Source organism: Salmo salar, chromosome ssa08 (genome assembly GCF_905237065.1).
Source record: "Salmo salar chromosome ssa08, Ssal_v3.1, whole genome shotgun sequence".
Taxonomy (NCBI): domain Eukaryota; kingdom Metazoa; phylum Chordata; class Actinopteri; order Salmoniformes; family Salmonidae; genus Salmo; species Salmo salar.
The window spans coordinates 19,749,760-19,764,872 of NC_059449.1; the positions used below are offsets into that span (position 1 = coordinate 19,749,760).

The 15,113-nt window shown below is 43.5% G+C and overlaps 1 protein-coding gene across 2 annotated transcripts; it reads right to left on the bottom strand.

The window, feature by feature from the left end:
- Positions 1–1,822: 1,822 nt before the first annotated feature.
- LOC106610471 (fibroblast growth factor receptor 3) lies at positions 1,823–5,726 on the bottom strand. 2 transcript variants are annotated; one of them, XM_014209851.2, is made up of 5 exons: positions 5,596–5,726; positions 5,216–5,297; positions 4,735–5,028; positions 3,357–3,677; positions 1,827–3,006 (listed from the first exon to the last, which is right to left on the bottom strand). In XM_014209851.2, the coding sequence occupies exons 2-5, from the start codon at positions 5,295–5,297 to the stop codon at positions 2,630–2,632; spliced, it is 1,074 nt and encodes a 357-aa protein (XP_014065326.2). In that variant the 5' UTR covers positions 5,596–5,726; the 3' UTR covers positions 1,827–2,629. The 2 variants fall into 2 exon arrangements, with proteins under 2 accessions (XP_014065327.2, XP_014065326.2); XM_014209852.2 differs by lacking the exon at positions 4,735–5,028 and having other exon boundaries at positions 1,823–3,006.
- Between the last annotated feature and the right edge of the window lie 9,387 nt (positions 5,727–15,113).

Sequence of the window (15,113 nt, forward strand, 5' to 3'; positions counted from 1 at the left end):
GTGGTCAAGCAAGGAATCCCCCGAGGTTAAATGGCCATTATTTAGCTAGCCGGCACAAAACCACCGCCAGGTCATGAAATCCCTACACCACAACTGCAGTGTCAAACCATTAAAGGCGCTACATGGTCAATCTGATGTCTGCCTTGGCTGTGAAGCATTTACCGTGATAATGCCTCTACAGAAGTCAGGGCATTCATACTTCTTATACTATGCGGAGCAGCGCAGGGCTGTTGTGAAGGAAGTTCAAATCAATCTTTATTTATCACATGCGCCGAATACAACAAGTGTAGACCTTACCGTTAAATACTTACAAGCACTTAACCATCAGTGCAGCTCAAGAAGAGTTAAGAAAATATGTACCAAATAAACTAAAGAAAATATGTACCAAATAAACTAAAGTAAAAAGTAACGTAATAAAATAATGTAAATAGTCCGGGTGGCCATTTGATTAATTGTACAGTAGTCTTATGGCTTGGGGATAGAAGCTGTTAAGGTGCCTTTTGGTCCTAGACTTGATGCTCTGGTACCGCTTGCCATGCGGTAGCAGAGAAAACAGTCCATGACTTGGGTGACTGGAGTCTCTGACACTTTTTTGGGCTTGGATGGCAAGGAAGCTTGGCCCCAGTGATGTACTGGGCCGTATGCACTACCCTCTGTAGCCTTACGGTCAGATGCCGAGCAGTTGCCATACCAGGCGGTGATGCCACCGGTCAGGATGCTCTCGATGGTGCAGCTGTCAAGGAAGGGAGTTTATGTTTATACAGGACCTCCCGACCTCACCTACCTTCAACCAATCATGCCCTCTGCATTGTTACAACATTTGAGAGGCCATGGCGATACGGTATGGAGCTCAAGATGGCCTCTGCGTGGCTCCGGGGGCCCGCAATTCCGTCACACCATCCATAGGGCACCTCAGACCACATTTTCGGATCAAGCACCAATTGGCTCTTAGCTTTGGGTAGTAAGCGAATTAACGTCTTTTTCTGAACGTAACCGAATCACATTGGTGAAAGTTGTTCATTTGGCTCCCTGATTTGCATACTGCTACTACTCCTTTTTGAGCTATTTATTGTTTCTGCAGATAAATTACAAAATCATTCTAAAGAGGGTGAGTCCTCACTGCAGAAACAATAAATAGTGGGGAGATCACGGCAATCTGGTTCATGCAGATTCTTTTTAAAGTGCATAAAAAAAATATGACATTGTTTTGCAGGACATCTAATAATTTGGCCAGATCTGACATATGGACCGGCTCTATTACGTGAACGGAGCCAAATGATCCGGCTCACCGAAAAGACTCAGAATGACAATCACTACAAAAGTTACAGGTGCTTGTGCCAGCTGCTCAAAACAGTTTCGACACAGGTTTACACTTTGTGAACAATAGTATTTCTTACATTTGATAAAATAAACGTAAATATAGGAAACATTCTTTATAATCATTTAGTAAATGCATATATTTATTACGCATCATGTAAAACTTTATAATAATGCATTCATCTGTTATCGAGGATCCCTGGGACGTGCCTACCCCACAGAAGTTGAAATGTAAAATAGTTCATGTAAGGATTAAGGTATTGCTTGTTGTTTCAGGTTAGGATTTAGGGTAGGGACATCCCAAGTGTATCACTGACTCAAAAATAATCACACTTTTGTCACAGGCCGGCTCATAGCCTGTGGAAAAAATGAGAGGACATCAACAACCGGTACAGGCCAATTCAAAAAGTTCTTTATTATAAAACAAAACTATTATCTCTAAACAAAGAAAAAGGAATGAGGTGTGGAAATGTCATAATGTAAGGTGTATGTAAGGTGCATGGATGCGTGAATATGTGTGTGTGAACATGACTGAGTGGAAACTAAATAAACCAACAAAGGAACAAACAAAACAGGATCATACCTGGAGGAGCAGGGAGAGAGAGAGCAAGCGAAGCGAGAAGACAAGCAAGAGGTTAGTGGAGCAGTTTGTTAAATACCCTGAGCCCAGGTGGCTCCAATCAACACCAGCTCCAATCACTAAAGACCCTCCTCTGCCTGCAGGAGGAACCGCCCCTGCACTGCAGAGGAGGAGCCGTGACACTTTACATAAAAATGATGGTGTACATCTGCCCTCTTGTTGGAATATTGTATATTACACATACTGTGATATCCCCTGAGATATCAAGCAAGGCCAGATTAGATGTGACATTGATCTTGACCAGTAAACCTTCCATTTACAATATCAGTAGCACCACCACCAGAGAGATGAATTATTCCTCCTTTATACCCTACCAGCTTCCCTTTCACATCCACCCACTTAAAGGATCCTCCTTTATACCCCCCCCCGATAAAATGCTTACGCTGGTGTAAAATCGCTCGCATTAAAAATGGGTCCACAGGGAAAACAATTTAAGCCACCAGTGAGGCTGGAAGACTGGGCAGGACATCAGCAAAGACTGGGTCCTAGATAAAATAAACCCTGTATCATTTGATCCAAGCCAATCAAGCTACAGTCATTGGCTACCGATTCATACAGTAAACTATGATAGGAAGACATCCACATCCACTTCAGTGAACATAGAACATTTCATCCAACATTTCACAACAACAAAGAAGTTGGCAACCAAAACAGACTACCTTCATACATAACTCAACTCCCTGTGTTACTCTTCTTCTGCTCTAGCAGTGTCCCACTTTCAGTTACAGGGAGATGGAGCTCCTCCTCTTCCTCTGTGCATTCATCCATCTCCTCAGGGCACATGGTCTCATCAAGATAATCATCACAACAACTCTGGATTCTTTGGACTTCTGGCAACGGTTGGCTATCCTGAACTGGAACAGGAAGATCCTCGATGGAGAGATGTGGTGGTGATGCTATGTTAATCATTGTGTTGTCCTCTGTTGGCTGTCTCCTGTTTCTCTTGTTTATCCCGAGCACACAAATGATTGACAGAAGTAGAATAATTATTCCTATCACTGCTACCCTACACCTTTCACTATCAATCATTGCAGGCTCCAATTGCTTTTCTAGAGCAAGAAAGACACAGAAAATAGTAGTGTTAGTGCAGCAAAGATAAGGGATATGACAATATTATACTGAAGCAATAAGGCCTGAGGGGGTGTGGTCTTAGGCTGATATACCACGGCTGTCAGCCAATCAGCATTCAGGGCTCGAACCACCCAGTTTATAATCTCAACTAGCGCAGACAACAATACAAAACAGCAAGACTGCCATGACTAAATACTATTCTCTTGAAATATTACACTAACACTACATCTACTACTATGATAATAAGACAAAGAACAATGTCTATACGTTAAAAAGTGAATATTAAATACAATACTTAAGTGAGCAATGCATTCAATAGACATCCCACCTTTAACAGTGAGAGTGACTCCATGTGGATATCCTTGGTCACTATCACGGTTGAAGAAGCACAGGTAGGTCCCCTGGTCAGACAAGCGTACACCGGTGAAGGTGAGGGACAGGTCACCCTCTATGTAACCATCCCTGGTCACTGATGTCCTGTCAATGAATCCAGGGCCATAGGTAGTATTGGTTGGGTCAATCTTCAGCACGGTCTGTCCATCTTTCTCCCACTGGACATGCATCTCACCATTGGTCACCTGCTTATTGGTGGAGCCATAGCAGTGAAGTGTGACATTATCTCCGACATGAGCTGATTCTTCTGTCGGGACTGTTAGATGAGGAGGGAGAAGAGGGGTGGGCCTTGAATGGTGTGCCATTATGAAAGCAATTGAATTAGATATAGGTCTACATGGAATGTATGACAATTAAAGTGAAGGGGGAAGGTGCTGGGGGGTTAAGGCTAGAGAGAAGGTGCTGGGGGGTTAAAGGGAAGGGGGAAGGTGCTGGGGGGTTAAGGTGAGAGAGAACGTGCTGGGGGGTTAAGGTCAGAGAGAAGGTGCTGGGGGGTTAAGGTCAGAAAGAAGGTGCTGAGGGGTTAAGGTCAGAGAGAAGGTGCTGGGGCTTAAGGTCAGAGAGAAGGTGCTAGGGGGTTAAGGTTAGAGAGAAGGTGCTGGGGGGTTAAGGTCAGGTTGGTTGTAATTAGAAATTATGAAAGAGATTGGTATGTTTTTTCACTATCATGGTATGGGTTTGTTCAATGTATTTGTTTAAAATCTATCACTGGATGGTTTCATTTCAGAGACAAATAACCATGTTGTTGTTTTTTCAAAACGCTATATAGCCGCCTCTCAGAGAAATAAGTAGTACTACTATGTTTTACAGTCAAATGTAACAAAAAACTGCTAGCAGATACCCATAGACTTCCAGTCATTGTGCTAACGCTAGTTAGCATTGGCTCACGAAACTACATCTAACTTCCTTCACACTGGACACAGAGACATAAAAATGGAATCCACAAGTTCATCTGACTCCGTGGAAATAGATAAAGGCCCTCATTGCCCAAATCATGAAGTATCCCTTTAAGATACCTAGGTGTCGGTGAGACAATCACATATCACTGTCAAATATACAGGATACAAACATTCCATTCCAGCTAAAAAAAAAATATATATATAGTATTTTGCAAATAAAAACATATGAACAAAACAAAATCTGAGAACAGTAATATTGAAGGTACCCATAACCAATAATTCCTTGTGAAAAAAATGGTGGATATAGTGTTTTGGAAGTAAACTCTTCAAATCTATCCCTGAGTAAAGTAGTCATAGTTCTTGTTCCCAGTCAACATTCAATATGTAAAGTTTTGTCATGTCTGTTCAGCTTACCCAGAACATCTAGCTTTACATCTGCAACATTCCGATTATTACAGACACACTCATATGAGCCCCTGTCATTGTACACAGCAGAGCTGATCGTGAGAGAGAGGTCTTTGTTGATTTTAACCCTCTTCTCAAAGCGCTTTCCTTCAATTAATTTTCCTTGATCAATCTTGGCAACGACCTGGCCATCCACAATCCTCCAAACGATGCCAATGTCACAGGTTGCATTGCAAGGGAGAGTGACAGAGTGCTTCAAATTCACAATTTTAAGAATGATACCATTACCGATCGAGGGGCATTCTGTAGAAACGGTCAGAAAGCAAAAGAAATACAAGGATTTTTAGGTTTACATATTTGTAGCCTAACTAAATCCTCAACACATTGGACATTAGGCTAATACAGTGAACAACAATGATGTTGATCAAGAGGCCAGTTCACACAAAAATAACATAGTGTATCTAAAATGATTAATTTAGGAAAAACGTACCAAGAAGGCCAACCATCAATGTAAAAACACAGTAGAGGAGTTTCCAACCCATGCTGTGCTTTACTGCCCCAGGATTCAACATCTGTGGAATTGAAAGCATGTTAAGATGTGGATTATTGTTGTGTTATGTCTAAAACTATTTAGCCGTCACTAAAATAGTAGCCTACTTAGAAACTCTCATTTTTTTTGCAAAACTTTTTGCTTTGGTTTGCTACGGTGTGCACTAAAACAGCCCTAAAAAAAACCACTTTCTTTTTCAAAGGCAATTGCCTTCCATTAAAACAACATTCATTCATCACATACACGTTACAAACTATTTAAGAAACAAGTATCCTATGCCACCCAAACAAACAGATTTCCAATAGAATAGACTTAATTACCAAACTATATATTTTTCTCCTAGAGCTTGGTTGTCGTGAAGAAAACGAAAGTAGTTATTTCTCTTCTTCATTGGATTTTTTTAAGGTGCGTTACCGCCACCAACTGGACTGGAGTGTTAACCCGAGACAGGAAGGTCTGAATCCTACCCATAATTCTCATCTCCCTAAGGAAGCGAAATACATCATTAAATACTACACCCCCTGAATATTTCCCCAGCAGTTCACTTAATATTTGCTCTTCAACCCCATTACACCTTAAATCTAACAATAATCTCTCCCTTTCCCTCCCATATTGCTGGCACTGAAATGGAACATGTCTCACTGTCTCCATCTCCTCCTGACAATGATGAAACCACCCAGTCGGATGTTTTCCTACCATTTTCAATGTCCTGTTGAGCGTTGTGTTTCCCAGTCTCAGCCTTGTGATTACACTTTCCTCCCTTCTCTCTCTCTGCCTGAGGACCTCCCTGCCCTTCACATTTCCTAGATATTATACAGGTGTCATCCCTTTCCCTTCCCGTTCTACAACTCTTGCCATTTGTTTTTACGTTTTTAACCACTGTTCTCATAAACCCTTGGCTTCTGCTTTACTGATTGACAATTCCATTTCAACATTAGGATGTTTAAGAGGCTGCTTGGTGATAACATCCACCTCCTCATTCCCCTCTACTCCCACGTGAGCTGGTACCCAGAGGAACATCACAACTACCACCATCTGTTTCACCCTATACAAGCACTGCAAAACCTCATACAATACATCCTATCTGCTCTGAGACACAAATGAATTTAAGCTCATCAGTGCTGCACAGGAGTCAGACTAGATGACTACCCTGTCATCCTCACCTCCTCCGCCCACTCTGCAGCCCAGAGTATGGCCATCTCCATTGTGTAAACAGATAAATGACCCGTTGCTCTTTTCGTCAATGCCACCTTAAACTCAGGAACACTAAAAGCTGCTCCTGTCCTGCCTGTTTTAGGGTCCTAAGATCCATCTGTGAATATATTAAAGAAAGCATAGTACTGTGTTCTTAAATGTTCACTTACACAACTGAATCTACTCCTTCCTCAACATCTCTTAGCCTCTCAAGCAACCCTAGATCTATCACTAGCCAAGGGAACAACCAAGGTGGGATAGCAGGAAAACCACAGAGGGGCTAAACTCCTTCCAAATAACCCAATCGCTCTAGCTATGCCATTACCTATCCACCCAAAGCTTGTATTCAGACTTCGCTCATGCTCCCAGCACTCAAGGAGCACTTTTTTTTGTAGGATGTGTGACCTTATGTTCTTTTAGATTTACCCAATATGGATTTACCCATGGTTAGCTGTTATCTTCTTAACTATAACAGCATCTCTCCCAACTCTTCCTGCATCGCTGCCACCGGGGAGGTCCTGAGTGCTCCACAACATATTCTTAGGGCTTGGGCCTGGATTACATCTAGCTTTTAAAAAAAGATGTCTGAGATGCTGATCCACATGCTACACTTCCATAATCCAGTGATGACCTTTACGGAGCTATATATATAATTTTCAATTACATTCTATCTGCCCCTCACACTATTCCGGACAGGCAACGCATCACATTCAATATTTTCTTTCCTCTGCCCATGTAATTCGAGTGTGTCAAACCAGACCCCCAGGAACCTAAAAACTCCTGATTGCCGCCTGCAATTTGGGGCATTCCTGGGGGGTGGGGTTTTGACACCGGTAAACAGTGTCCTTTGTTCCCGCTTGCCCAACACCTGCCCTCACCGTTAACAGAACTGCGTGAAAACATTGCTGGGGGCGAAGGACACTGTCTACCGGTGTACGGCTAGCTAGCAACCGTTGTCGCCCCCGCCCCTTCTTCTGTGGGGTTTGTCGGTGGTTGGCATCAAACGTTATTGTGCATCACCTACTGTACTGGAGCGCCCCCCGCCTCCTTCATGTCCTAGCTTAAAAATGTACAGTAGAATTATAAAGAGGGGTTCCTGCAGATGCAGGAATGCCCACATTTTATTTAACTAGGCAAGTCAGTTGCTGGGTCAATTGTGCGCCGCCCTATGGGACTCCCAACCACAGTTGGATGTGATGCAGCCTGGATTCAAACCAAGGACTGCAGTGACGCCTCTTGCACTGAAATGCAGTGCTTTAGGCAGCTGCGCCACTCGGGAGCACCGAGCGCAGGACCGCCCAGAAATGCGGGCCGCAATTGCACCCTTCTTGGTTGTCGCCTACCCAATTACTATTTGCATAATCTTTGGATGCGTACAAATAAATAAATAGATAAAACATTTATAAAAAATGAATAAATTGTCGGATGCGTTTGCTGCGGTAATAAGGGATAGAGATGATACGATATAGGATTTTTATTTGATTTGATAATTTCCTTGTAAAATAACAATTTGTACACATGAGTCCTCCAAATCAGTTTAGTCATCAATATGACCATTATTGATCATATTGATAACGCAATTATTTATATTTTGCAGGTATGATAACCTTTTGAATCACACATATCATGTTCTGACTTGAACTTGTTCAGCACATTTTGTTGGATCATACTGGTGTCAGGGTCTTGTAGTTGCTTACAACGACCACTAGATGGTAGTGTAGCCTCACTCCTTAAACCCTTGCTCAGTTTGAAACCAATCCGACCCCAGTGGTGGTAACTCTTATCCGCAGAGGACCTGTTGGGGAACTTTTGTTACTGCCAGGCAATCACTCACCTCATTCAACCAATTACAGTCTCGGTGAAAGGCTATGACTACTTGTGCTGACTGTGTACCTCGACAACCGTGTTTGAGCTTTGAATAACCTCTGGGCTATGTGGTTGTCTTTGAATCTGGGACGTGTCTTTCCCTGTTGATGATACTGTACGATGGTCTGACTATGCTTAAGGGCCTGAAATAGTCAAACGGTGGTTCAAAGAGAATGAGTCAATGTTGAACTAATGTTTTACTAAGGTTGAATTTACATCTCTCTATGACTCAAGTCTTTTCCCACAGAGAAGCTATTCAGATGTCATGTCCAGACAGACTGACTTTAAAACCACCAGTCTGTGTGGCCGCCCAGCAGAGAACTGGCTGGGGGAGAGGGATCAGGGCCAGGTGGGCCACATTTGGGACGTGAAGTCACTGGGGGGGTGTGTGTGTTCGTGTGTGTGTGTGTGTGTGTGTGTGTGTGTGTGTGTGTGTGTGTGTGTGTGTGTGTGTGTGTGTGTGTGTGTGTGTGTGTGTGTGTGTGTGTGTGTGTGTGTGCTTGTGTGTGTGTGTATCTGTGTACATGCGTCAGAGCCATAGAATATATTAAAATATTATTATGTCAACTTTAAGACAACTTTCATGTAAGACATTTTTTTCTTTATGTTGACACATACCATGTCATCATCACTGATAATTCCTGTTGTCACAACAACACACATTTCTCCTGCGCTTGTCATGCATTTGTAATCAGGCCATCTACACAGACAGAGCTACTATGGTTACGTCCCAAATGGCACACTGTTCCCTATGGGCCCTGGTCAAAAGTAGTGCACTATATAAGGAATAGGGTACCATTTCAGACACACCCCATGACTCCCAGATCCTCTCAACCATGTGGCAGGAACATACTGTATGTGTGATTCCTAACCATCTATGGAAACCACCCAGTGATCATGTTAAACCCTGGGTCAAGGTTAAAGCCTAAGTGAACATGCTAAACCCTGGGTCCAGGTTAAAGCTTCAGTGAACATGTTAAACCCTAGGTCAAGTTTAAAGCTTCAGTGAACATGTTAAACCCTGGGTCAAGGTTAAAGCTTCAGTGAACATGTTAGACCCTGGGTCCAGGTTAAAGCCTAAGTGAACATGCTAAACCCTGGGTCCAGGTTAAAGCTTCAGTGAACATGTTAAACCCTAGGTCAAGGTTTAAGCTTCAGTGAACATTTTAAACCCTGGGTCAAGGTTAAAGCTTCAGTGATCATGTTAAACCCTGGGTCAAGGTTAAAGCTTCAGTGATCATGTTAAACCATGGGTCAAGGTTAAAGCTTCAGTGAACATGTTAAACCCTGGGTCAAGGTTAAAGCTTCAGTGAACATGTTAAACCCTGGGTCAAGGTCAAAGCTTCAATGAACATGTTAAACCCTGTGTCCAGGTTGAAGCTTCAGTGAACATGTTAAACCCTGGGTCAAGGTTAAAGCCTAAGTGAACATGCTAAACCCTGGGTCCAGGTTAAAGCTTCAGTGAACATGTTAAACCCTAGGTCAAGTTTAAATCTTCAGTGAACATGTTAAACCCTGGGTCAAGGTTAAAGCTTCAGTGAACATGTTAGTCCCTGGGTCCAGGTTAAAGCCTAAGTGAACATGCTAAACCCTGGGTCCAGGTTAAAGCTTCAGTGAACATGTTAAACCCTAGGTCAAGTTTTAAGCTTCAGTGAACATTTTAAACCCTGGGTCAAGGTTAAAACTTCAGTGATCATGTTAAACCCTGGGTCAAGGTTAAAGCTTCAGTGAACATGTTAAACCCTGGGTCAAGGTTAAAGCTTCAGTGAACATGTTAAACCCTGGGTCAAGGTCAAAGCTTCAATGAACATGTTAAACCCTGTGTCCAGGTTGAAGCTTCAGTGAACATGTTAAACCCTGGCTCAAGGTTAAAGCTTCAGTGAACATGTTAAACCCTGGCTCAAGGCAGTGGCGTGTATTCATGGTTGCCAAAGGAAGCCAGGCTTCCCCAAATAAATTGACCAAGAAAAAAACATATAAAATAATGTATCTTTCGTTTCTCTGTTTCCATAATTTTCCTTCAATTCGCCAGAGGCTGAATGTATCTCACTGGAGAAAGCGTCCGAGCGAGAGCGAAACAGCGCCCCTCTGTCTCTGTATGCTGTCTGGTCATAAAGAGTATGACATTGTTGCCGCCTGTAGCCTTGAATGCAAGGGAAGCCAGTAAGCATTTGGCCTCCCTTGATAATTTTTAAAATAAAATAATAGCCAATCAGCATTGAGCTAAACTGAGTGAGCTCAGCTGTGAATGGTCCTGGTGCACCAAAAATAAGTGTAAAGTTTGGATTTGGCTTCACTCCTATCACATCGCATCAAAATACGTCAATGACAGAAACAATTTGAATTGTTGCATCTCGTTGTGTTGTTGTCCTCCGGTGGCTTACTAGCTAGCTAAAATGGTCCCTTTCCTAAATTAGCCATGGATGGAGATAGGGATTTGGACTTGTGGTTTTACTTAATTCTCCTTAATGGCCAATGATTATATTGGCGATTCTGATAACTAATGTACTAACTTATCAACTCTGACGATGTAGCTCGTATTTGTTCTTTGTAGCATGGCCGTCTAGTGATTTGGTTGCTGTTGGCCAATCAGGAGAGACACCTGTAACTGCAAAGACTGGGCCACATTCAGTTGCCAAACGTTGTCAAACGTTGCAGATAGAAATTCCATTAATAGAGCCAAAGTGTTTCCTTGGGCGACATGTCGGAGAGGTATGTTTGTTCTGCATTACATTTTTCTATCTGAACGTACCAAACGTTTTGTCTGGCTGAACGCGCCCCTGGAGAGGAGGAACCTGTTCAGGATGGTTCAACAGTACAGAACAATCAGATATAAATATAATTGTGTAGAAAAAATATGACTGTGTGCCATGAAGAATATGCAATCATTTCTGAACATTTTATCTCACTGAACACACCTCAGCAGGGTTGGGGTCAATTCCATTTCAATTCCAGTCAATTCTGAAAATAAACCAAATTCCAATTCCACATTTTTCTCACTGACAAGCATTAAAGAGAATTGGAATTTCAGCTTACTTTCAGAATTGACTGGAATTATAATGGGAAGGGCCCCAACCCTGCACCTCAGGTTTCACAACACGGCATGAGGTAACGTTACAACTAGAGGAATTCCAGTGTTGTTGTATTACGATGTCTCTCCCACACACTTTTACTCTGTCATCCTCTCCTCTTTCTACCTCTCTCCACACGTTTATCAATTTGGGAACCCTCCTCCACACCATTCTCAGAGGATTTGTCTGGAACATGTCCCTGGTGCTGACTCTAGGTCAGCTCTTACCGGGGCGGGCTCAGAGATGTTTGGTTTCTAAGAACAGACACACACATACTTGGGTGCATAGATACACATACATACACATAGACGCATACATGCACACCTAGATACAGTGAGGGAAAAAAGTATTTGATCCCCTGCTGATTTTGTACGTTTGCCCACTGACAAAGAAATGATCAGTCTATAATTTTAATGGTAGGTTTATTTGAACAGTGAGAGACAGAATAACAACAACAAAATCCAGAAAAACGCATGTCAAAAATGTTATAAATTGATTTGCATTTTAATGAGGGAAATAAGTATTTGACTCCCTCTCAATCAGAAAGATTTCTGGCTCCCATGTGTCTTTTATACAGGTAACGAGCTGAGATTACGAGCACACTCTTAAAGGGAGTGCTCCTAATCTCAGTTTGTTACCTGTATAAAAGGCTCCTGTCCACAGAAGCAATCAATCAATCAGATTCCAAACTCTCCACCATGGCCAAGACCAAAGAGCTCTCCAAGGATGTCAGGGACAAGATTGTAGACCTACACAAGGCTGGAATGGGCTACAAGACCATCGCCAAGCAGCTTGGTGAGAAGGTGACAACAGTTGGTGCGATTATTCGCAAATGGAAGAAACACAAAAGAACTGTCAATCTCCCTCGGCCTGGGGCTCCATGCAAGATCTCACCTCGTGGAGTTGCAATGATCATGAGAACGGTGAGGAATCAGCCCAGAACGACACGGGAGGATCTTGTCAATGACCTCAAGGCAGCTGGGACCATAGTCACCAAGAAAACAGTTGGTAGCACACTACGCCATGAAGGACTGAAATCCTGCAGCGCCCGCAAGGTCCCCCTGCTCAAGAAAGCACATGTACATGCCCGTCTGAAGTTTGCCAATGAACATCTGAATGATTTAGAGGACAACTGGGTGAAAGTGTTGTGGTCAGATGAGACCAAAATGGAGCTCTTTGGCATCAACTCAACTCGCCGTGTTTGGAGGAGGAGGAATGCTGCCTATGACCCCAAGAACACCATCCCCACCGTCAAACATGGAGGTAGAAACATTATGCTTTAGGGGTGTTTTTCTGCTAAGGGGACAGGACAACTTCACCGCATCAAAGGGACGATGGACGGGGCCATGTACGGTCAAATCTTGGGTGAGAACCTCCTTCCCTCAGCCAGGGCATTGAAAATGGGTCGTGGATGGGTATTCCAGCATGACAATGACCCAAAACACACGGCCAAGGCAACAAAGGAGTGGCTCAAGAAGAAGCACATTAAGGTCCTGGAGTGCCCTAACCAGTCTCCAGACCTTAATCCTATAGAAAATCTGTGGAGGGAGCTGAAGGTTCAATTTGCCAAACGTCAGCCTCGAAACCTTAATGACTTGGAGAAGATCTGCGAAGAGGAGTGGGACAAAATCCCTCCTGAGATGTGTGCAAACCTGGTGGCCAACTACAAGAAACGTCTGACCTCTGTGATTGCCAACAAGGGTTTTGCCACCAAGTACTAAGTCATGTTTTAAAATGCAAATCATTTTATAACATTTTTGACATGCGTTTTTCTGGATTTTTTTGTTGTTATTCTGTCTCTCACTGTTAAAATAAACCTACCATTAAAATTATAGACTGATCATTTCTTTGTTAGTGGGCAAACATACAAAATCAGCAGTGGATCAAATACTTTTTCCCCTCACTGTAGATGCACAAACACACACACAAACACACACTCACATACTGTAGATTCCAATGCATGCACGTATGCACCCATGTATGTACACACACACACACACACACACACACACACACACACACACACACACACACACACACACACACACACACACACACACACACACACACACACACACACACACACACACACACGGGGTAATACGTGTGTGTGTGAGTTGGAAGCTCTATTTTATCTCTGGTTTCACAGAAACCCTTCAGAAGAGAATGTGGAAAGCTCTTGTTGTCCACGTGACTGAGGGTTGTTGTTGAGAAGGAATGAATGTGCTGCCGTGTGCTGTATAATATCTGCACATTATCTAGATTTAGAGTACAGCGTATGTGGGTGTTCACGCAAGTTTGTGCATGTCACTTCTGTTCTTGTACTGTATGTGTGGCTAATCCCTCTGTGTGTACAGTACACGTGTGTTCTCCTGTGAAGGCATAGTATGTGGCAGAATCCCAAATGGCATCTTATTCCCTATTTAGTGCGTTACTTTTGACCAGGGCCCATAGGGGTGCCATAAAGGATGCACCGTATGTGTATGTAACATTTCTTCCACTCCTGTTGCCTTATCATAAATTAATACACTTTTTTTTTTACACTGCATTGATCCAACACACGTGTATCAAATGCCTGTGTGCACCAAATGTGTGTAAAACCAAAATGTTCATACAGCATTTGAGGATGTGCGTGTGTCTCTGAGAATGTGTACATAAAACGCATACAGTAAGTGTGTGTGTGTGTGTGAGCTGCCCAGTGAGAGCCCATTGTGTGTGTGTGTGTGTGTGTGTGTGTGTGTGTGTGTGTGTGTGTGTGTGTGTGTGTGTGGTGGGAAAAAGCACCAACCCCACTCGCCTCAAGCCCACAGATGGCCCCTGCTGGTTTGACGGCATGTGAGAGGAACGCTAGGGGGGTCCGAGGCCCAGCCTCAGACCCTGTGACAGTCCACCCCTTCCAGCTGTGGCCACAACAGACCCTTTGTCCACCCCTGCCATATGAACCAGTTATGTAAGACGGACTGTGAGTGAGATCACCATCTATGTACCAAGCAAGCCACCGCCTGCTGCCTGTCCACCTCTCTCCGGACCTCTCTCCGGACCTCTCTCACTGTCTTTCTCTGGGCTCCCCTCTCTCTTGCTCTCCCTCTCTCTACCGTACATGTTGTTTGTGAGGAGAGAGTGAGAGAGAGAGGGAGCGAGAGAGGCAGGGAGAGAGAGAGAGCAAGAGAGGCAGGGAGATAGAGAGAGAGCGCGAGGGAGCGAGAGAGAGAGGAAGGGAGCGAGAGAGAGAGAGGAAGGGAGAGAGAAATAGAGAGAGGAAGGGAGGGAGAGAGAGCAGAAAGAGAGAGAGAGAGGGAGGGAGTGAGAGGAAGGGAGAGAGAGAGCAAGAGAAAGAAGAAGGGAGAGAGAGGCAATCCAGGGGCAGGGTACAGTATGACCCTAGGCTAAGCTCTCTGTCTGAGAAAGAATTTAGACTCAAACAAACTATCAGAAACATGATAAGGTATTTCAGAGTTACCACAAAATCAATGTTTGGGTAATGGTGTATTGCTTACGGCCCTCCTTTGGCCCGAATAACCTTAAAGGGGCACTTCACCACTATTACAGTCCTACTATACTGTAGCCAATTTGGGGGACAGCCTACATGAGACCATTGTAAAGTGCATTATCATTTTAAATGACATCAGAAACCAAGTCAACAACTCCCATCCACCTGAACTCTCAACATTTCAAAACACCAGCCAATGACCCCACGAAGACAACCC